The sequence below is a fragment of the Acomys minous genome (genome assembly GCF_964271855.1).
Source record: "Acomys minous genome assembly, chromosome: 10".
NCBI classification, from domain to species: domain Eukaryota; kingdom Metazoa; phylum Chordata; class Mammalia; order Rodentia; family Muridae; genus Acomys; species Acomys minous.
Window position 1 is genome coordinate 97,744,985 of NC_140491.1, and position 22,273 is coordinate 97,767,257.

Here is a 22,273-nt window from a genome sequence, read left to right on the forward strand (position 1 = left end):
TCACCACTTTCCTCGTCACTTGTTTGCTCCACTAGATTCTGCATGACACCCCAAAACATTCAGAAATGTGACCCAAAAGATTAACAGAGATATGTTCAGAGAGAAGCCTGCTTTCTCCTTGGGCGTCATGCCTAGATTATCTTTACACCTTAATCCAGAGGTAGATGAAGGCTGATGGTGTCATAATAAGGACAAAACACTGAATCAATCAGCCATGCATTCAAGAAATAGACACATTGCCGTGTACATAAAGTTCATTAAAGAAATCGGCTTGACAAACGAAGCTTTAAGGGAAAGCCCGAAGGAGAAATTCGGTCTATTGGTGACAAATGTTAGCGGCCTCACTGTGTGAGAACGCCATCGCCACTGCACAGACTACTAAAAACAGTTAAGACAATATAAACAAAAGTGAGGTGAACAAAAGGGGAAGTGTTTGATTCGAATGTTTCACTTTTTCAAAACACCTTGAGATGCTATTAGAAACACAGAAGATGGAAAACAGAATAGATTAAACAATTTGACAGTGGTCAGGCAGAAGTTTAAAAAAATTCACTGCCCCTTGTTTGTTTGTTTTTCATACTTAAAATTTTTTTCTTTTATAATGTGTTTGTTCTTTGTTTTTCTCATGTTGGGGGATTATCAAACCTTGTCTTTTAAATGAATATAAAAAGGTAGGGTTAAACAGAAGAAAAGTGTGTGTGTGTGTGTGTGTGTGTGTGTGTGTGTGTGTGTGTGTGTGTGTGTTTAATCATCTATTTGAGTTTTCATTAACCAGGTTGTTGTGAGCAGTCATTTGACTCTGTCTAAACCCTCTGTGCTAGGCAGGTGAAGGTCTTAGAACCCTTTATTTTTTAACCAAATTCAAAAAGAAAGACACGGAGAACTGACTTAGTCCTAGACGGTTGCTATAATCAAGGTCAGACAGGTGTATCTGAGACATGCTAGTGAAGTGAGAACAGTTCATTTCCTTTTTCTTTTTAAGAATTTATTTTTGCTGGGAGTGGTGTCCCGCACCTTCAATTCCATTACTCAGGAGACAGAGGCTAGTGGAACTCTGTGAATTTGAGGTCACCCTGGTGTACAGAGTGAATTCCAGGACAGTCAGACCTCTGATTCACAGAGAAATCCTGCCTTGAAAAACCAAAGCACTCCCTCACAAATTATTTTTGATTATGTATACTCATTGGTCTGAATGTAGGTTTTAGCACATGGGCCCAGTGCCAGCAGAGGCAAGAAGAGTGCATCAGACCTATGGGGGTACTGGGAAGTAAAGTTCAGTCTCCTGTAAGAGCACTGAGCCTTCTCTGTAGCCCAAAGACTTCACTTTTCTGTCAGGGAATAGTTTCTTCATGTATGATTCTGCAGCTAGATAACCAAGACAATCTACTTCAGAGGCAGCGCTAGTGCTCTAGAAGGATTGCCTTGTCTGGCTTATGATGCCCTAGGATGCACAAAGATCCAGGAGCCGTGGCTGGAGGGAAAGCAGACCCAACTTTAAAGGGGTCATGCTGAAGGCTTGGTCAACTTTCCAACGTGCACATCGGTCCCAAGTTCACATTTCTACCTCTGAGGAAAACCCCAGGAAGCTTTGGATTCGTCACCATGGTCACCTTTAAATGAGTCACAGGGTTATTTCAGAAACTAGTCCAAGAAACTTATTTGTGACTTTTAATTTGCATGCATCTTGCGTGTTAATTTTGGGCTTCTGGCTCGTGTATCTTCAGCCCGCCCTGGCAAAGAAGCCTAAACTAGGTTCAATATGTTAGCATCTGAGATCACTGACCTCAAAGCTATCATTTCAGGAACTGGTATTTCCATAGGGCCCACATGCTGAGGGTAGGTGGTGTCAACAATAAAGACGCGAACAACAGGATTCTTCGCTCCAGCCTGCCAAGAAAATGGACATTTTTCAATCTGATACAATTTTACTTCCCGTCAATATTTTAAAGACACTTTAGGACTTCAGGCATGTTTTAATAAGCAAGGAAAGCTAGGTATATATTACAGTTGAAGATGTTCTGCATTAGTGGCCAAGAACTTGGCTTCTATCTCACTTGCAAAGCGATTACCATTGTTGTATCACAGAGTCAAATGTATTCCAGCTGTTTCGTAAGAGACGCGATTCATAGGAGGAATAACTAGGGAGATGGAAGTACACGTCTGCCGCCCATGCTCTGTGCTGATTTTCCAGGCAAGTGTGTTTCGTTATTGTTAACATGATAATACACAAGGTACCTATGTGCCCAGAAGAGTAGGGAGAAGACCTGTTTGAAAGAAACTAGAAAGGAGAACTAAACGAAATTTACCTTTTTGCCTTTGCCAGAAACTGGGATTGAATGACCAGATGGCTCACCCTCCTAGTGGCCTCACTACTCACTAGCATTGCTTTCTTCCCAGCGGATAAGGGAAATCTCACTACCAAGGAAGGGGTCCATGGGATTTTACACTGTTTTTTGTTTTGTTTTGTTTTGTTTTGTTTTTTTTGTGCTGCTCTATGCCTAAAATTTGATTTGCACTACAGTATATACCTCATGCCTAGACACTATCTTTGAATTGATGTTATTTTACTTCAGGAAGAATCTTGCAGCTGAAATAAAATTTGAACCTATGAAGTTCGGGAGCACAGTGTTCAATGACTCAAGGCTGTATGTGTTCATCTAAATAAGCTGTTCTCATCTTTCCTAGTGTTCCAGCCCTTTTATATAGGTCTTCATGATGTGGTGATCCCCAACCATGAAATTATTTTCATTGGTCCTTCATAGCCGTAATGTTTTATTTTAATGAGTTGTAATGTTAATGTCTGTGTTTTCGGTTGGTCTTAGGTAACCCTTGTGAAATGATGGGTGCATTGTCCCCAAAGTGGTCATGACCTACAGGTTGAGAACCGCTGATCTAAAATCTTTCTTGAGACTTATTAGGTTCTCTGGAATTTTCTCATCTCTCCGTTGTGTGCTATAGGTTTTACTGTCCCTAGTCTGTAAAGAAACTATGAAGACTTAGGTACACATTTCCAGATAAGTGGCAGTCACACCTCAGTTCTGAGCACCCTCACCTCTTCTTGCTCACCTTGATTCTCCAGAACGTTCCAGATCTTTACACTTTGGATCCCAAGTATCAGGCTTTTCGCTTCCAAGCATCAGCAACTTTGCATTTTTTTCCTACACAGTCCTTGAGGGGACCTATATCTCAACACTCATTTCCTATCTTCTCCCTTTCCTTAAGTGACTTTTAAGATAAACACTCTAATTCTACTTCCCTTTCTCTGGAGTGCCTTTGGCTTGTTCCAAAAGCCACTTTCGCAAATGCCACATCCATCCCGTCTTATCTAGGGGCCCACTGGAGTCATGCATGAACAGGGTTTGGCAAGTAAAAGGACTAGGAGCTATGTATATAAAAAGCGCACATTCTAGAAAAATATCCATTTCTTTTTAACATGAGGTAAATTCCTTTCCTGATTTTCCTCTTTCACGCCTTTATCTAAATTCACAATAGGTTGCAATGCTTCCTCCCTGTTGATCAGCCATTCGGATGCACACTCAGGTCCTCCTTCTCCTCTAGTCTTGGCACTGAATAAAAAGTAGGCGTGCTTCTTGATCACTTCATCACTTGGTCACTGGATGCCTTGCCTGGCCACAGGGGAAGAGGATAAACTCGGCCCTGATTGGACCTTATGAGCTGGGGTGGGGGCGTGGGGTGGGGACCGCCCCTTTTTTTTTGAGGAATAGGCGAAGAGGTATAAGGAGGCATGGTGAGAGGAGAGAGAGGCTACGACCAAGATGTAAAGTGAACAAATAAATACATTAATTTAAAAAAAGGTGAAAATAAGTATGCATGATGTGTATTTTCATTAATTGCCGTAGGGAAGAACTGGAGGCTCATAACCTTCATCTACCTGCCTATAAAAGATCTTAGCATGTGCCTGTCACTACCTGACAAAGACATCAGATTCAATATTTGAATTTCCCTTTCTGGCTTGCATTTACATGAGAATTCAAGAGGAATTGTGAAACAGAACTTTACCCTGAATTTGGAACATTTTATATATATATATATAATTAAAACTAAGTTAAGCTTGTTTTTCCTCCATGATCTAGACCATATGTTTTTTTCAAAGATTCTGCAATAGACTTTGCAAAGACTACTTCTTCCAGCATAGCCAGATGTCCAAAGCAACAGATGTCCACATAAACAATAGAGCACAGTACAGTGTTTGCTTGATAACGCACTAGGACAAGGAGCTTTCCAAATGTGTTGATCCCACCTCTATTCATGGTAATGATTGCTCACTTTGACATCAAGGGGATGAAGGCCTTTATTAAAAGCATCTAGGGCTGGAAAAATGGTTCAGTGGTTTACAGCAAGTAATGTTCTTCCAGAGGACCTGGGTTCAAGTCCCAGCACCCACATCCAGCAGTTCACAGCCACAGAGGGGTCCAACACTTTTATCCCCTTTGGGCACCTTATCATGTTCACATACCTACACACAGATGCACACAGATGCACATAATTAAAAATAATAAAAATAAAATATTAAAAACATCTCACATACCTTTGGGTACGGAATATTTATTGTTCTGGGATACTGTCCATCACCGTAATAGGAATAAGCAATAATTGGTATGTCCGAATCATTAAATTCTACATATGCCAAAAATTTTCCATTAGGAGACCACCAAAGAGCATATTTTGTACCAAGCATTTCCTCTGAAAAAATAAGTATTTGCATATTGTTTACAATTATAGTTTATTCTTAAAATCATTGTTAATACTTTGAAACAAATATTTTTGACTCAAATCATGTTTTTAATGTGTATTAACATATCCCATACTTTGGTTATTAAAAAAAATACTGCGAATTAAGAGGAACAGTTTAAGCTTCATTCTATATCAAATGTCAATTAGTCTTGTTAGTAATTGCTGCTAACCAGAAATGTAACATTTAAAATAAATAATAAACACATAAGTATTAATTAATTTTCCCCTAAGGGCAATCAAAAAATTAACCTAAAGTAGCCCAAATTAACTATACTACAGACTTAGGTAGAAAAGACAGGCTAGTATGTAGTCGATATCTAAAGTAGACAAAGTAGGCTGTGATTTTACTGACAAGTGACATTACCAGCAAAGGTTGAGTTTCATTCCTAAGAAGCTTTTCAAACCAGGGTTAATTTGTGCATGTGTATAAAAATATACACATACATATTTCTTTTTAAGAAAGGGACTAGCAGAAGAGAGACTAGAAAACCTCTTAAAGTCCAATTAAGTCCTGTGTCCTACATGACCTAGAATAGGGATAAAATCCAAGAGTGAGTCAGTACCAAAAACTAAGAACATTTTCTTACAAAATAATGTAGTTGTTTAGCTTTGGGGGGATTTCTTTATTTTATTTTTTATTTTTTCCCTTGATTGCTTTTTACCTTATTTTTTATTTAAATAATTTATTCCAATTACATCTCGATTGTTAGCCCCTTACTTGTTTACTCCCGCTCTCCCCTCCATCCCAAGGCCTGTGACAGAAAAGGACCTCCTCCCTCACCGTATGATCACAGCCTATCAGTTGGAATTTCTTTCTTAAGCAAAACAAACAAGGGATAATACATTACATTAACTCCATAAGTAAGGACCATACACTTCTTGGAATATAAATCTTCTGCACTTTATATAATATATAAATCTCACCAGTCTCTGACAATAATACTTTATTCTTTAAGAGGAGTCATCTTCTATTCATAACCTATTAACAGCTTTCAGAAGGACAGTCACTCATTTAAAAAAAGATCTCATGCAACTCATTCTTACTGGATACATGAAATCATTTTTAATTACAAGCTTAATATATCAGCAGTAAAAAAGAAATATAGCTTACCTTCATAAACCCAGTCTGGGATTCCATTAAATATTTTATTTTCTCTTCCAGTGTAAGTTATTTGAAAAGGTGGGTCTTCTGGTCTTTGTTTCAAATAAATATTGTTTTGATAGACATATGCCTAGAGATAGTACAAAATTAATTAATAAGAGAAAATTACAAATATAGAACAATAAACATTTAATTATTTACCTACTGTCTTTTAAAGGGCTGGAAATTTATGTGCAAAATAATTCACAACTAAAATAATTTAGCAGGTTAAAAATATAATCAATATACATTAACATTAATTGTGATTTTAGAAATCTGCATCAAATAAATAATTTCTACTGCAATATAGTTATTTTATTATCTAATAAGTAATTGTGCATATTGATAGGCAGTCAAATAAATCCCTGAATATTAATAGCTAGCCAGATCTAATCTTTATTTAGAGTCCTTAAATAAGAGCTTGGACAAAATTTCATGTTGTCTGAAGCTAGTCTGGGAAACTTGTGAAAACCATATTTTTCCTGAGTTTTCTGGCACAACGCATTCTGGCTGAGTATAAGGATAAAGTTTTTGACTGCGATATTTAAAGAAGTCTATCCATGAGCTTGAGATTTTGCGGAATTCTCAAACGGGTTTCAATTTATCCAAACTCTTCCCGTTTTTAGCCACTGAAATAGTCATGATGTATCTTTTCTTTTCTTTTCTTTCTTTTTTTTCCTTTTAGGCAGGGAAATTTAACAAAGGCCAAAATCAAATGGCTCCTCTTTTATTTAAATGATTAAACACTTCTATAATCTAAACGCTTACTAATTTACTCCCAACAGGCGACCAGCATAGATACTGAATTGGACGAGGGAGTTCATAGTCTCTTACAAATTCCCTAGAAAGAAAGAAGGAAGAAAGAAAAGTAAATATATTTTAAAAACACAGCAACTCTTGGAGTTCAACATAAAAAAATTTTCATAGGCATAAGAATTAAACAAACCATTAAAATTAAGGACACCTCTATGGAATAGTCCCACTTCTAGAAGCTCAGAAGAGAGGTGGCTTTAAAGCCATGCACAGTGAGTGGCTACCATCCTCCCATTGGTTGTTTAAAAGTCACCTAACTTCTGTGTTTAGACGTTCACAGGGAAGTAAATGGATCACACACCTACAGACTGGGTTGTCTAGAAATCATCTAATAGTGTCCCTCTGTTTTATAGAAGAATATCGTAAGACACAGAGATATGATAATGACTCAAATATTGCATTGCTAGTTCTTGGGCAAACCCCAAATAAAGCTCAAGTCATTTAACCCCTGAGACTGTAAAATTTGCACACACCAGACTAAGATGGTCCCTGACGTGCCTTCCAGCTCTGAGTTTCTATAATTGTGCTCAAGTGTAATATGTGCTCTTCCACACTCCCATTCAGAACCCCCATCGCTGTGAATGCATATGAATTTCAAATTCTTGAAAATAAGATGCCATTTGACAATCTACCCAGGGATCTGACTTGAAATCAGAAAAGGAAAGGAACATCTGATCTCAAGCAAAACTGAAAAACAGATCGTACATTGGGCAGTGTGCCTTAAGCTTGCAAAGTTCTCCACCCGTGGGCAAAATTGCAGATATTTTATTGGCCAAAAAAAAAAAAAAATCTCACTTCGATGCATAGAGGCCCTCTGCAAGCTTCGGCTAAGTGAATTGCCTCTGTGGAGCTCGTGCAGCTTTTCAGTGAGAACACATCAAGTGTTTCTGTACTAGAGAATCTTAAGCTGCCATGCTGAAAGGTGCACTGCTGAAAGTCACCGTAGAGGTCTCATGAAGAGTGTTTCTGTGGGACAGCAAGGCAATGCCTACTCCTAAGGCCAGTTTGAGGATATTTAAAGATGTTATTCGTTTCTGCAAACAGCCTGTCCACCTTGAGCCTCACATTTGTCTGTAAATTCTACCCTTCCCACTCCCTCACACTTGACCACTTGGGAAGATCTGTACTACACTTTATCTTAATTGAATTTATTACGTCACACAGAACAAAACCTAACAATGAGGGGAAATATGATCTCATTCTTCTCAGAAGAAGAACAGTTTGAATGTTGCATTGCAGTGGGAATTCTGGCAGCCAGAGGGACAATACATGAACACCAGGGACACTGAAAGATCCAGTGGAGATGTAAGGATGTAGTAAAGGTACTGAGGCAGAAGTCATTTTTTTAAATCTGGTTTACAATTCTGTATCAAGTTCACATTACTTTTGACTGACATTGTGACACTACCTAAGTTTTCTCTACGGAGTACAATGAAGCTATGCAATGACACAAACAGTGACAAGCTGCAAATCCAATCGCGTGTTTCTTTGTGACTAGAAAGCCACCTGACTTGCCATTTTGTGTTTTTATGTGTCGTGAATGTCAAGAAAGTCAGAGAAAGAGGATGCATTGTAATAGCTGTTACCTGTGAATTCATACCTTGCTTAAACCAGAGTACTCTGTGCTAGACATAGTTTTTTTCATACAGTGTATTTTGATCGTGCATTCCCCCAAAACCCATCCTACCTCTCTGCCCACGCAACTTGATGTTCTCTTTTTTCAAAAAGCATAAAAATGAACAAGTAAGACAAAAACCGCCAAAGTAACACACAAAGTCCACAACAACAAAAGCTATGAAATTTGTATTTTGATGATCAGCTACTTCGGGGCATGAAGCCTACACTAGAGTGTGGTGATATACACCAGCAACACTCCGCTAGAGAAAAGTGGGTACCAACTGCAAGTAGCTTTCTGGTTAGAGGTTTTCATAATCTTCAGAGGCAGAGACATGGTATTAATGCTATTCAATCAAAACTTGGCTTTCAACCAATTCACCATCTCCAACTAAAACGATATTGTCTTAGCTGGCCAAAAAATATCTGGCAAATTATATAGTTTTTAAGAAATAGGAGACACACACACACACACACACACACACACACACACACACACACACACACAAATCCACACATTAAAAAACCTGGTTCGACTGCACTTACTGCAGACAGGCTAAATAAGTAATATAGTTGCAGGACATAAATCGTATCTAAGCTATTCTTAAGAAATTAATAATCATCGTTTTACTTGGGAATGTTTTTATTTGGATGCTTTTCAAGTGAACTTCAACGTCAAGAATTTTTAAATGATTTAAAAAACAAAACCAAACAAGGACACGATTAAAGCCCAAGTAAAACTTATCTGCATGGCTACAGTTCCCATCTTGGCAGACTGAAGAGTTTTGAGGAGTAAGCTTGGTTCTTGCAGCTCATTTGCATTATTTTTTATATATGCTTTTCAGGCTATAGAGCTCTGTAAATACGTCCTGCCTAATGGTGGTATTGAGACAGAAAAGAGGCTCCAAATTCATTAGCTCAACTGGGACTACGTTTTAAAAACCAGGTCTTGTGTCTTCCCTGAACATTTAAATAAAGTAGATGACCAAACAAACAAAACAAAAAAAGGTCTTTGCTTGACAAAAGAGGAAATAGACCAGAAGAGGCTTTTCAATACCTCGTCAAGACATATAATTATTCTGACTTTTTATATAACAGCAAAGAAGGTATCGTATTAAGATGAGTAACTAAACTAATCCATTTCCTCAATTAGCAAGAGTGAGTTTTCTAAAGCGCAAATCTGATCATGTCATTTCCTATAAAATCCTTCGGTGGTTTTTCCTTTTGTCATCAAAAATAGATCTGAACTCCTTTTAATGGTTACCTAGTCATCGGAACCTATTTCCAGTTCCCAACTCCCTTTAAACGCCATACACCATCCCCAAGCAGGGAGCTCTCCTCTCATCAGTTGAAGTGAGATGCTTAAGGCTTCTTTTTTTTTTTTTTTTTTTAAACACTGTGTTCTTTCTGCCTGGAAGCCATTATATACTCTTCTGTCTAGAATGCTGCCCTTCAATCTTCCTGTACATTCATTTTTTCTTTTAACTGTTAACTGTTTCATGTAGTTAGAATGTACATAAAAATAAAGAAAATAACTTATAAATGTCAATCTCTATTCTTTCTATAATTAAGAGATACTTAACACTTTAAGCATTAAGATAAGCATTTTGCCACTTTAAAAAAAAATCAGTTTTAAATCAATGAGTGTCCGCAAGTTTGTGTGTATCCGGACAGTGGCTGTTGCTGTACATCCCCTCTCCTGCCTCTTTCTAATGCAGTGAGCATCATCCTCAAAACAGTCTCATTCCCATACACTACAAAAATATTTTTATTACATGAGTTTATTTCCACAAATAGCACATCTATAATTTTCCCTTTGAAATTAGGAAAACTGAAGATCTTTGGTACGTAAAATGCATAATAGTTGTCAAATAAACAGATGACTGTGTGGTAGGAGAGCTGTCCTATCTTGTGGATTGACACTTATTGCAAACTACACAGGCGCTGTCAGTAGCAAGAGAACACAGTCTTAAAATCAGAGCTTAAGCCTTAGAAGGAAGCCACATTCACGTGGTGGTGGTGGTGCTTTACCCGGTGTGAAGGTTGTAGATGTAGTATGTCGCTGTGTATGAGTACCGCCATATCTGTCAGGAAGAGGGGCAAAGAAGAGGACAAAGCTTTAAAAGCTCATTCGCATCCTACTATGCCAGGATAGATGCTCGCTGGGCTCTAGAGCAGACGTGGGTCAGTGCAAAGCAGGGTTTCATTTGCTTTTGCTGTCTACTTTTGCACGGTGTCTCCAGGTCCCAGAGGGCGCCTCTGTGTGACCTAACTTTCATTTCACAAAAAGAACGTACCCAAAGCCACTCCGTAGCATAAAAAGCTTATCTTCAACAGACTTCGTCCTCTGAATATCTCTCTAGATGGAAGTGGAACCACCCCTATGATGCTCATAGCCTCTGGGTTCTACAGCACACCTTGGAAATGATGCTACTCTTTACAATTGGTTAGAAGGAATTTCACAAAATGTCTTCTTTCTTTGGGCATATATATCAATCATAGATTTTGAAAGACAAACAGGAGAGTTTAGCTTAGTGCTCCTCCTGAGCAAGGCTGATCTTTGTCTCCTTCAGTACGTGCTGGCCTTAGTGGATAATGCAAGCATCGTTTTGGGATTCTGTTTCTTAAAGGGCTTTCAATCTCTTAAGGAGATCCATTAAGCTGAAATACATATTTTTGAGGATTTGGGTCCTCAAGGCCTGGGCTGCCAGAGAATAAAGCCCTGGGCATCCTGGTAGTGGTCAGAATGGCTTAGCAGGCAACTTTATCTGGGGAAGATCTGATTAGTGCAGTCAAAGCAAAAGATTTGTGATCTCGGAAGAACTACGAAAATTTTAATTTGAAAGTAAGTTGCTTTGTGCTTTTGTCACATGTGTAAAGAAGAAGTGAAACAATTGTCTTCTATCTGTCACTTACTCATTCAGGAAGAGTCACTTAAGTGCCACTAACATTAGAGCATTAGACCTTCAGATCCACATATCTGAGCCCTCTTCTATAGTATATTGACTGTATCCTCCTGTGTTTGATTAAACAACAACATACTACTCTTTGATCTCACCATTTGGAATAGCAGTATAGTTTTGCGAGGTTAAACTGAGCAAGAATTAACTAATGTGTTATGGTGTCAAAGAGTTTTAGAGACACCAGCATAATTCTCCCACTTCTGATGGATATCAGGATCCCTAAATAAAATTTCTTTACCCCAGAAAAAAAGTAGTTTCTGCCATTTGAGATTAATCAGAGATCTAGGCTAAAAAAAAAAGTCAAATTATAAATTATTGTGCTATGAATTATGAATTCATTGAATTTTTTTATATTTTAAATATAGATCTAGAATCCTACTGGTAGGCTCCTCCTCTTTTAATTTCAGTTAAGTTTCTTACTTTTCTCTTAATTTCAGTTAAATTTTCTTAATTTAGTACACTAACCTGTGTGTTAATGCATATATCAAAATTAAGTAGTTGATACCTTTGAATAATCACTCTCCAGATATGCAAATTGCCGATCAGGTGATAAACCATAATCTGAAGCATTCACACTTTTCTGAAATTATGAAGAGTTTGGTTAGAATATAGAAAAAACTGTCATAATTTTTTTATTCTAAAGGGTTATCATATCACTAATACACACACACACACACACACACACACACACAATTTCAAAGCAATTTTAAAAAGTGGATGCCATACCTAGAGCATATGAGGAAATTTACTAGACACTATGGGAGGACATAATAGAAAAAAAAAACCCAGCGATTTCAAAAGCACACAATACTCAATCTTGCAGATGAGTAACAGTGCAAATTAAAAAGTTATAAAAGTGATTCAGTACAACATTGCAAAAGCATTAAGCGAGAAGTGACGGAGTGGAGAGGAGAGGATAGTTGGTTACAGAGACGACAGGAATATCCTTTGAGCTCAGTTTGAAAGACTAGTAGGCCTTTGAGGGTAAAGATGTAGGGGGCTTGAAAACCCAGGAAGATAGAACAGCATCAACCAAACATCACAGCTACCCTCCATAGAGCACTTCTTCTATGTTCGACAATGTCCTAAGCACTTTTCAATGTTATTTAATTTAAAATCTATATTAGCCTAAAGAAGTATTATTGGCCTCATTTTATAGTAGAAGAAACTGAGGCATAGCAAGCTAGGGTAGTGAAGTAACTTACCCAGAGTTTCACACTAACGACAGGAGTTGAATCTCTGTTCGGTTCGTCTGGGTTCTTACCTCATATCTTAGGCCACGAGAAAAAAAGATACTATACAGTAGAGCAGAGCAAGAGGGCAGTGGCGTAGAAGAAGGGACAGGGATGGAGGTGGGAAGACGGAGGTTGTATCTAGATCACAACAAGAATTTGAATGTGGTCCTGGGTCAGCGGGGCGCTTGCAAAGGTTTCTGGGGGAGTCGTACGATGCTGATACATACCATGGTGCTATTACTCAAAATGATATATGATTCTCTTGTTTCAATATTATGAAGTACTACGTTATCATCCTCAGATTGATGAAGGTATTCTTGTTCTTTAAATACAAAAGAAAGCGAAACAGAAAGTGATTGCTCTTAAAGAAAATGATTAAAACAGGAGAACCCCCTGCGCCCCAGAGATAAGCCTTGTTTTCCTCCCTGTCCACTAAATAAAAGCTGATGATGGGGGAGAAAAATGTGCTCTTTCTGCGTCTTTTACTAGCAGCAGCCATGATCTAACTGATTCAGGGTGCTCAGAAACAAAATTTTATTTTCTCCCAGCCACAAAGAAGACAAACTAGTTTAAAATGGAGAGTTTTTTTTTTTCAATAATGAACATAAGTTTTATTTGGGCTTTGTTTTGATTTAGCATAACAAATACTTTCAATGAACTTTCTTTTTTAAAAAGAACAATGACAATAATCTTCGTAAATGACCCTTTATAGACACAAGTATGAAGTCATCTACTTAACCTTACCGTTTCTTTGGTTCGATATCTTTGACCACACTCTAATTATAACAACTACGAATATCAATTCTGTAACCTTTAAAGGTATTTTTGTCAGGGAGGGGGCTGTCTTCTCCTCAGATTGTCTAGATTAATTATGGACTCCTCTCATAAGTAAAACTCTCATGACTTCCCCTGAGTAGGGACCTGCTCCCCACTCACTGACAATATTCCCACACAGCATTCTGAACTTCTGCTTTCCCCTTAGGATTCAAGGTCACCTCACAACTGTGGAAGACCAGATTGAATGACGGTGTTAAAAAGCTCCTTGAATATTCTGAATAATTTGTCTCTTTTTTCATTTCTAGTGGTGAACAGTGGTTCCAGCAATTCTAAAATAGCCTTAGCATCAACAACAAAGAAAATATATATATCAAACTCCCAATAGATAAGAAATGATCCATTTACCTGAAATCCAGTTTGGAAAATATGTCTTGTATGAGAATGTTCCATTTAAAATATCCTTCAGAGTGAGAGCTCGCCTTGTGTTTCTTTCAGCATTGTGAACTTAGGGGCAGGAGGAAACATAATATTAGCAACAAGGTTAATAGCCCAGCTACATTTTAAACTTTCTTCCTGAGGTAATCATATGTTCTGCCATTGCAGAGTGCCTGCTTAACTCCTGAATAGACTGTCTTTGCTGACAGGGCTCCCCAGACTTAGGGAAGTCCTCTGCCAATCTTGGTGGGTGGCATTAGGTAAAGGAAGGTGAAGACTGTGGGGCAGGTGGGACACCATCCTGTCTTCCAGCAGTAAATATAAACGTGTCAAGGACTTCTAGGAAAGGAGATGACATTCCAGCCACCTCAGACCTTACATAACTCAGGCTAAAAGCCAGAAGCAGCCTTGAGGTCCCACCTCCTCTGTACCTCATTTCCTCACTTGCAAAGCTTAGGCTTGGTTTTCCTATTCTTATTATTTTATTTTATTTTGTTTTATTCTTTTTCCAGACAGGGTTTTTCTGTGTAGCCTTGGCTGTCCTGGACTCACTCTGTAGACGAGGCTGACCTCGAACTCACAGAGGTCCGCCTGCCTCTGCCTCTCTGAGTGCCGGGATTACTGGCCTGCGCCACCATGCCTGGCTCTCTTCGTTTTTCAACGATACAGTTTAGAATTTCTCTTGGTTGAACAAAACCAGCCAGAATTCTTCTTACCCTCTGAAATTTGAAGAAGGGACGTAGAGACTCCAGACAATTTTCTTAGCCCTGACATGTACATTTATAAAAAGAAACTGGACAAAGAGTGCCACATTAAGGGTCTTAAAATTGTATGTAAATTCAAGGAAAAGCAAACCTGATATGGCTCAAACCGCACGGAAGTTCCTTCTACATGTGAATCCTTCTGAGGAGCTATAATTTTTAACGTGACTTTATTTCCTCAGAAGCTCACTAGAGAGCCCTGAGACAGTCAGGTTAAGCCAGATAGGCAGCGAGGCAATGCCCTTCCAATATACTTTAAAGGTCCTGTTGCCGCTCTCCGTCTCTCCCACCTGCTCCCTTCTCCAGGACACCACTTAGAACCTCAAAGCTACAGGAAAGCCCAATACCTCAAAATAGCATTTATGAGTCTGGCATTCACCCAGGTGAAAATAAAACTGTTAAAGTTGAGAACCATAATATTATCCTTCTGCTAACAGTCTTGCATAGCTTGCCATGACTCTCATTATGAAGATAAAAAAAATTCTAAATATGGACTACAGGTCCTGGCAGGTCTAGGACAGCCCCTCCCACCAGTCTTTCCTGCTCCTCCGCCATTACTTACGTTGACCTCAAACATGCTGGGCTTTTATTTCTAGCCCATAAACACCAGTATTGGTTACTTTTCTGTTGCTGTGATAAGGTGCTCTGACCACGGCAATTTGAGGAGTATTATTTGGTTTTATGATTCCAGAGGGATAAGAACCCATCGTCACAGGAAGGGATGGCAACGGGAGCAGGGAGCTGAGACCTCACATTTTTTAAACGAACCATAATGAAGAGGCAGCAAGCTAGACGTGGCATGGGGCTTTGATCTCCAAGCCCACCTTCAGCTTCCCCCAGCAAGGCTGAACCATCTAAACCTCCTAAAACAGCGCCACCTACTGGGAAGCTCATGTTCAGATACAGGAGACCATGGGGGAACTGTTCTCATTTAACAACATCCCGGTCTGTTTGCAGGACCGCTGTATCTCCTTCCACCCTCCTTCTTTGCCTCACGATGCCTATTTAGGCTTCAATGTTTAGTTTTAGTCTTTTACTTCTGAAAAGCCCTTCTCGACTCTCTCCTTCAAGTCAGGTTTCAATGTTTCAATCACAAAGCTCGTGCTATTTCATTTCAGAGATGTTGTCTTTGAAATTAATTCTATGTGCATATATGTGACTATTTTATTAATTGTTCTATAGTTTCTATCATACTATGCAACCCAACTCCAGGCTGTTAGGATAAGCTCAGAGACCCTACCTTATTTCGACTGCCATCGTATCTTCCTTGTCTGGCATACACAGATATTTAATAAGCATCCACTGAACGAATATGTACAGGAAGGATGGATAGAGCCATGTAAGTGTGAATGGATGGGTATGTATTCTTCCATTAATTCTCTATATTGCTTTGGTAAATCTCTGGGGTCCTAGCTTGCTCATCTAAAGATAAGAGATGTTGCAAGAATGCACAGACTATCCCATTCCGGCATACTAGACTACGCTTGGAAATACGGAGCTCAGGCTGCATTATTCACCTTAAAGTAACATGTGGGCATGCCCTGTAATCACAGCGAAGTTGTTAACTGAACGGTGGCATCCTAAGCTATTTTAGCCTATTCGCACAGACGTGCATATTGTCCACACATATGGTTATGACCATGTGTTGGCTTGCTGTGGTGGTTTAATAAAATGTTCCCTACAAGGCTCAAGTGTTGGAGTACTTGGTCCTCAGCTAATGACACTATTTGAGAGATTACAAAAAAACACTTAGGATGTGTGCCTTTAGTGGGGAGCATTCTGAGGAGAAGAGGAGGAAGGGGTGGATGGAGGAGAGAGGAGGGGAGAGTGAGTGCTTGGGAGGAGAGGAAGGAGGGGAAGCTGCAATCCGGGTGTAAAGTAAATAAATAATAAAAAAGAAAGAACAACACCCCCCTTCCTGGAAGAATTTATAGCCTCACCTTGCATCCAATTCCCTTTCTCTCCTTTCCCCGCCCTTTGCTTCCTGTGCATGGATGGGATGTGACCAGTCAATGTTGAGTGTCCTGCCATATCCCTTTTTTCCTTACTCCTTTGAAACAGGATTTCACTCTAAAACTGAAGTTAAGATGTCTACCGGAAGGTCCCAGAAACCCTCCCATTGCATCCTTAACAACACTGGGGTTACAATCACACAGGACTACACCTGGCTTTTTTTTCCCCTTTAATGTGAGGTTTGAGGATTTCAACTCAGGTCTCCATGATTACACAGCAAGTAGCTTAACTGCCTCCCCATGGCAGCAATAATCTTTAAACAATGTACGTGTGTGTGTGTGTGTGTGTGTGTGTGTGTGTGTGTGTGTGTCTGTCTGTCTGTCTGTCTGTCTGTCTGTCTGTCTTCCTGGGTCTATGTGCATGCACACATAGTAGAAGCAGAGGTTAAAGCTGGTATTTTCCTTTATCCTGTCTTATTTACTGAGAAAAGTGCTCTTGGAAAGCCTGGAGCCTGCTGCTCCCATAGTCTGACCATCACACCCATGTCATTCTGGCTCGGCTGTACAACAGTGGGTCTGCAAATACTTGCCACCAGTCCCCAGCCTTACCCACTGAGTCATTCACCCGTCCTTCAATAAATTATTTAGACCAATGTTTGCCAAGTAATTTGATCCCTGGGCATTTTTTGATTGTGTTATTGTTGAACATGAGCTTAGCCATGGTTTCAGCCATGCAGATCTACCTGAAACCAACATGCATACAGTGAGAACACACTTTCATTTTAGCTTGACCCAGTTCCTCAGTTGCTCTTGCACTGCTTTGGCTATTGTGTAGCTCCTTAATTAACATGCCATAGTTAGGCCTGTAAATAAAGTTAGTGCTAATGCCGCACATAGGGCCAATTTTCCAAAGCATTCTTAACACGTAGTCATTTTCTCTTTCACATATTACTAGTCACCTGGTGTTTATTGGATTTCTCAGGAAAATACCCCAGAGTTTGCTATTTTCCTTTGAAATCTCTAAATTACGTGGTAAAGAAAGGTTGTACTTGATAGAATATGTCATATGATTTCATAGTTAGTCATTTATTTATATGGGCACATAGTAGTTATAAATGCCAACAATCTATTTAGAGAAGTTAGCATATGTCATATTATGGCTCAAAATATCAGTAAAGTGTTTAAATAGCATTAATCATATTACTGACTGCCATAATGAGAACAGTACTTACCTCCAACCAAGCATGGTGCACAGCATATGTGTGCAGACACAGGATAAATCTTATGGCACACACTGGGATAGGAAGGTCATGCCAAACCCAAAGATACGTTTATAGGCTAAGGAAGTGGGAAGTGTAGCTGTGTTGATGTTAGGCTGGGCCTGGTTACATCCATCCCTGGTGGAACAGGGAGATTTTAAATTGGGTGTTCTTTTCCTGATGGGATTTGTCAAGTGTCTATACCTCAGTGGGTATTGCATCTCTACTCTAGGATGTTGCATCAAATTGCAAAATAGTGGAAATAAAACAACAAAGATCATTAGTGTAACACTAACATTTGTCATCTAACCCATCCCTGGTACTACAAAAGTATCCCTGGAGCTGTGCCACTTCACCACATCAGTGCTGAACATGCACATTGCTCATGTCTGGTTAAGAGTTCCATAAGGCACAAAATGCCAAGAATGAAGCCAAAATATAAAGTTTAATTTTTCTTACTAATATATGCCCTGCTTTTACAAAAAGCAGAATGGTAAAAATTTTTTTGATGGGAAAAAAAACCCTTAAGTTTATAGATACTGTGTTGTTACCTTGTTTTTGATAATTCTCCCTCAAAGATACACCCATACTCATTTTCTATGCAGTAGTCTATATTGTAATACATATGTAAATTATAATATAATACAAATCTTCCTTGGAGCCATGTGAAGTGCTACTTAAAAGATACATTTCTGACTCTGACATGAACTCTGGTGCCCCATATCTGACCATTTCCCCTTGGTAAGGAGACCTGGTGACATTCAAAGAAAGAATAAGCCGGCTACCAAGATGAGACTTGATAGCCTATGACTATATAGTGAGGAAGGAGGTCCCCCTCGGTCATAGACCTAGGGGAGGGGGATAGGGTAAAAGTGGGAGGGAGGAAGGAATGGCAGGATACAAAGGATGGGATAACAAAATGTAATCTGAATAAATTATTTAAAAAGGAAAGAAACAAAAGGGGAAAAAATAGATTTCTATGCCAGGTGGCCCACTCCTATAATCCTAGCCATTCTGCAGGCTGGGGTAAGAGAATAGAAAGGTCAAGGCCTGTACAGGCTACTGAATATGTTCATGCTCAGCCTAATCAACCTTGTGAGACACCATGTCAAAATAAGAAACAGGAAGTAAACATGCATGGCTATACCTCATAGGTTGAGCACTTGCCTAATATAAACAAGGTACTAAGTTTGTGCTTCAGAACTGCAACAAAGGAAACAGGTTTCTAAAGCCTAGCATGTCCACTTTGGCCTATCATCCTAGCCTAGGAAGGCTCAGGCAGAGGAATTGTTATGACTTTGTGGCTAGTATGGGCCAACACAAAAAGTTGAAGCAATTTTAAAGAATTTGTCCAACTCAAGCTCACTGAAGCAGTGTCTGGCTGAGGTCTGGTAATCTTTTTCTTTTCTGTGCTTCTAGATGGTTTTTACTTGCTTTACTAAATCTGCTTTGTTGAAAGCATCCCTCCACCCATCATTAGATCTGCTTGCTAACTACAGATTCCTGGGAGCTCGTAAGGCTCTATGGCAATCTATATGCTGTGCAGAATAGCTCCTACCAGACAAGGCGGCGATCATGGCTCTCGGGAAATATGGATGCTCTCTTGCAACACTTACACTCCTGTGCGTTGTCTACAGAGGGATTTCCTTCAGGCATACTCACTTTACTAATCCAGAAGAAGGAGAGAAAAGGCAAGCTGATTGATCCTGCTCCTGTTTAAGTGTAAGATCACAGGAAAACATTCTGCTCAGTGTGTGTGTGCATGTGCATGTGCGTGCATGCGCGTGCGCGCTCGCATGTGTGTGTGTGTGTGTAGAACACTATAAGATATATAACAAGAATAAATTAATAAAGAAAAAAAAGAAAAAAGAAAATTACCTACAAGCAAAAAAAATAATTAAAAATTTTAAAAAAGATATATATGAATAATTAAACAGAACAAACAATTTTGATTACAATTGCACTAAATCATTTCATTATTCAAATTCTTGGATGGATAAATAGATTTTATAATCATTTTCCAAACAATGATCGATGCTGAAATATAACCATCGGATGATTTTAGAATGGTCGCTTTGCATTTGTGGTTCCAAACTCTAATAGCTTAAAAGAAATAGAGTGTAACTGTCAAAGCATAGCTATCTGTTCTACACAACTGACACTTGCCCATTTAACACTTTATCCTTGGCTGTGCCCTTCAACTCAATTTGGCCCATCTTTGGCATAGTTACTCCTACAACACTTAAACACCCTAATTAGCCATGCTTTAATTATTTGAGTTTTCAACATATTAAGCAAAGCTTAATGTTAGCTCAATTATGCATCTAAGAAATTACAAATCACGAAATGATTCACAGGCAAGTAATGAGCCGCTGTAGTCCTAATTCTTTCTTTCTGAAAACTTTATGTCTTCATGGGGTTGCGTCTGCCTTTTAATTTACCAGTCCTACAAGACTGATAGTGTTTACCAGAGCAGAAACATCCAGTCTTCATGATAGCATTTGGCAGGAAACACACGTGAAGAAGTATGACATATTAAGAGGGCACACAATGGCCAGCAGGTCTTTTTGTTCTTATTGTCATGACTGAGTCAGGACTGATGCCAACACGCCACTGCATGGAGGCCAAATGGCCCCAGAACACTGTTTCCATCCTCAAGCCAGCTTTGTGAAGAGCCTATTTTAAAGGAGGCGCCATTTGAATCATCACACTGGGTCATGCTTGCTTCTAGAGGAAGTCCAAAGGAACACGAGTTGCAAATAGCTGAGTGAAAAATATACTTAAATCTATTTAAAATCAAATATGAGTCAAGACCGAGAACTTTGGGTGAAAGAAGGGTCTGAAGCAATTTTCTGTCAGGAACAGGATGCATTACAACTTACTAAGTTTTTACAAGTTGCAAGCACTCTCACACATGTGCCTGTTAAGTCCTCACAGTGCTCCTCTGAGATGCATACTGTTGTGCACACAGTTTGCAAGTTACAACATGGAAACTAGAGAGGCCAACTAACATGCATGCTTAATGAAGGCGTTGCAAACCTGGACTCTAAATGCATCTGATTACACAGGCTAACTATTTTAACCATGATAGTTGACCACGAAAGCACACTTGTAGTAAAACAACAACGAATATAAGAATTAGAACGAGAACCAACCAACACACAAGAGGTAGAATAATTATACTCCAAAATGTAATAGGAGGAAAATGAAGAAAGAAATCTGAGCTTATCGTGAGCAAAGAGCTTTCTAGTTTAGAGCACCTACTGTCTACTCAAAGAGGGGAGTGGCTCTTCATCTCAGAAGGTAGCAACCGTACTGAAAAACAAGCCACTCAAAGAGGCGTCAAGCTTTTCCATAGAAAACTATGAGCACAAGACATGGTCGGCATAGAGCATAAGACCAGGGATACCAGTGCCTTGTGCGTGCGGATGTATAAACACAGAAACCATCCTCATCCATTTTTAAGACTCAGTCTCCTTAGGCGGCACATCTTCTTCTAGCTGCTGTTTGAGACTGTGATGAGGCTCCTTCATTGATACTGCATATGATCTGAGAAGCAGCAACTTTCTGAAGTCATTTCATTCTTTAAGGATGGTACACATTTGGGGGACCCACCCAAATTTGTAGAACCAGTACCAAATTTGAACCCCACTTCTATTACACTACAGACTTGTGGGTGAAATGTTTAAATATCTTCACGTTTACTCCAGAATCAGTACAGCCAGAGGTGTAGGTCGGTGGGAGGGTGCCTATACATGTGCATGCTGTTGGGGGGATGGTCTGATGTATGTTGATGCTAATTACTGCTTGCTGTCTCTGTGACCCACCTTCTGATTAATAAAAAAGCCATCCCACCTAGGCAGGGCAGAAGAGATAGAGGTGTGGCTAAGGGTCCCAAGAAGGAGAGAGGGGAATCCTGGGAAAAAGAAGAGAGACTGCCACGAAAAAGAAGGAGAAAGACCAGAGGAGGAGGAGGAGAAGGCCACCATGGGTTAGATGGAGGAGAAGCGCATGCTGGCATGGATGGGGAATTCGCCCCAAATGAAGAACGCTAACAAGTATTTGGGATTATGGGATGGGAAGTAGCTTGACAGAAATTGGTAGAAACAGATGGTATGGGATTGGGGCAGGTATCACATGCCTGCCCTACTATGGGAAGTAGTTTAGAGGATTAATGTCTGCCCTGCCCCAGGTTAACTAAGGCTATTTTAAAATATAACGAGTGTCAGTGTCTTAATTGATCGTAACTGGTCCTACTGATAATACTGGTAATTTGAAAACAACACGCAGAGAGAAAGAGTGGAGGGGGGAGAAGGAGAGGAAGGAGAAGAGGAGGAGGAAGGCATTTTTTAAAAGAGGAGAGAAAGAATACATGAAATGAAACAATTCTCAGTCTTATCCCGGCTTCCCTGCACAAATGTTACTACCTGCCCTCTACAAATTCCTCCACGGAAACTGCCTCTGCCACATTTCCCTCTGCTCTGATGGCCTTTGTCCATTTCCTCTCTGCAGCACACTTGAGCGAATGAGTTACTTTCTTGCTGTTTGTTTGTTTCTTTCTTTTTCAT

General features: G+C 39.4%; 1 protein-coding gene across 1 annotated transcript in view; it reads right to left on the minus strand.

The window, feature by feature from the left end:
- Positions 1-22,273, minus strand: part of FAP (fibroblast activation protein alpha) — a 70,668-nt gene that overhangs the window by 39,364 nt on the left and 9,031 nt on the right. The window contains exons 3-10 of the mRNA XM_084800141.1: positions 13,704-13,802; positions 12,749-12,843; positions 11,792-11,866; positions 10,355-10,407; positions 6,665-6,737; positions 5,867-5,987; positions 4,550-4,704; positions 1,784-1,887 (exon numbers count right to left, since the gene is read on the minus strand). Coding sequence (XP_084656267.1) covers positions 1,784-1,887; positions 4,550-4,704; positions 5,867-5,987; positions 6,665-6,737; positions 10,355-10,407; positions 11,792-11,866; positions 12,749-12,843; positions 13,704-13,802 — 775 coding nt within the window. The remainder of the gene's footprint in view (positions 1-1,783; positions 1,888-4,549; positions 4,705-5,866; positions 5,988-6,664; positions 6,738-10,354; positions 10,408-11,791; positions 11,867-12,748; positions 12,844-13,703; positions 13,803-22,273) is intronic.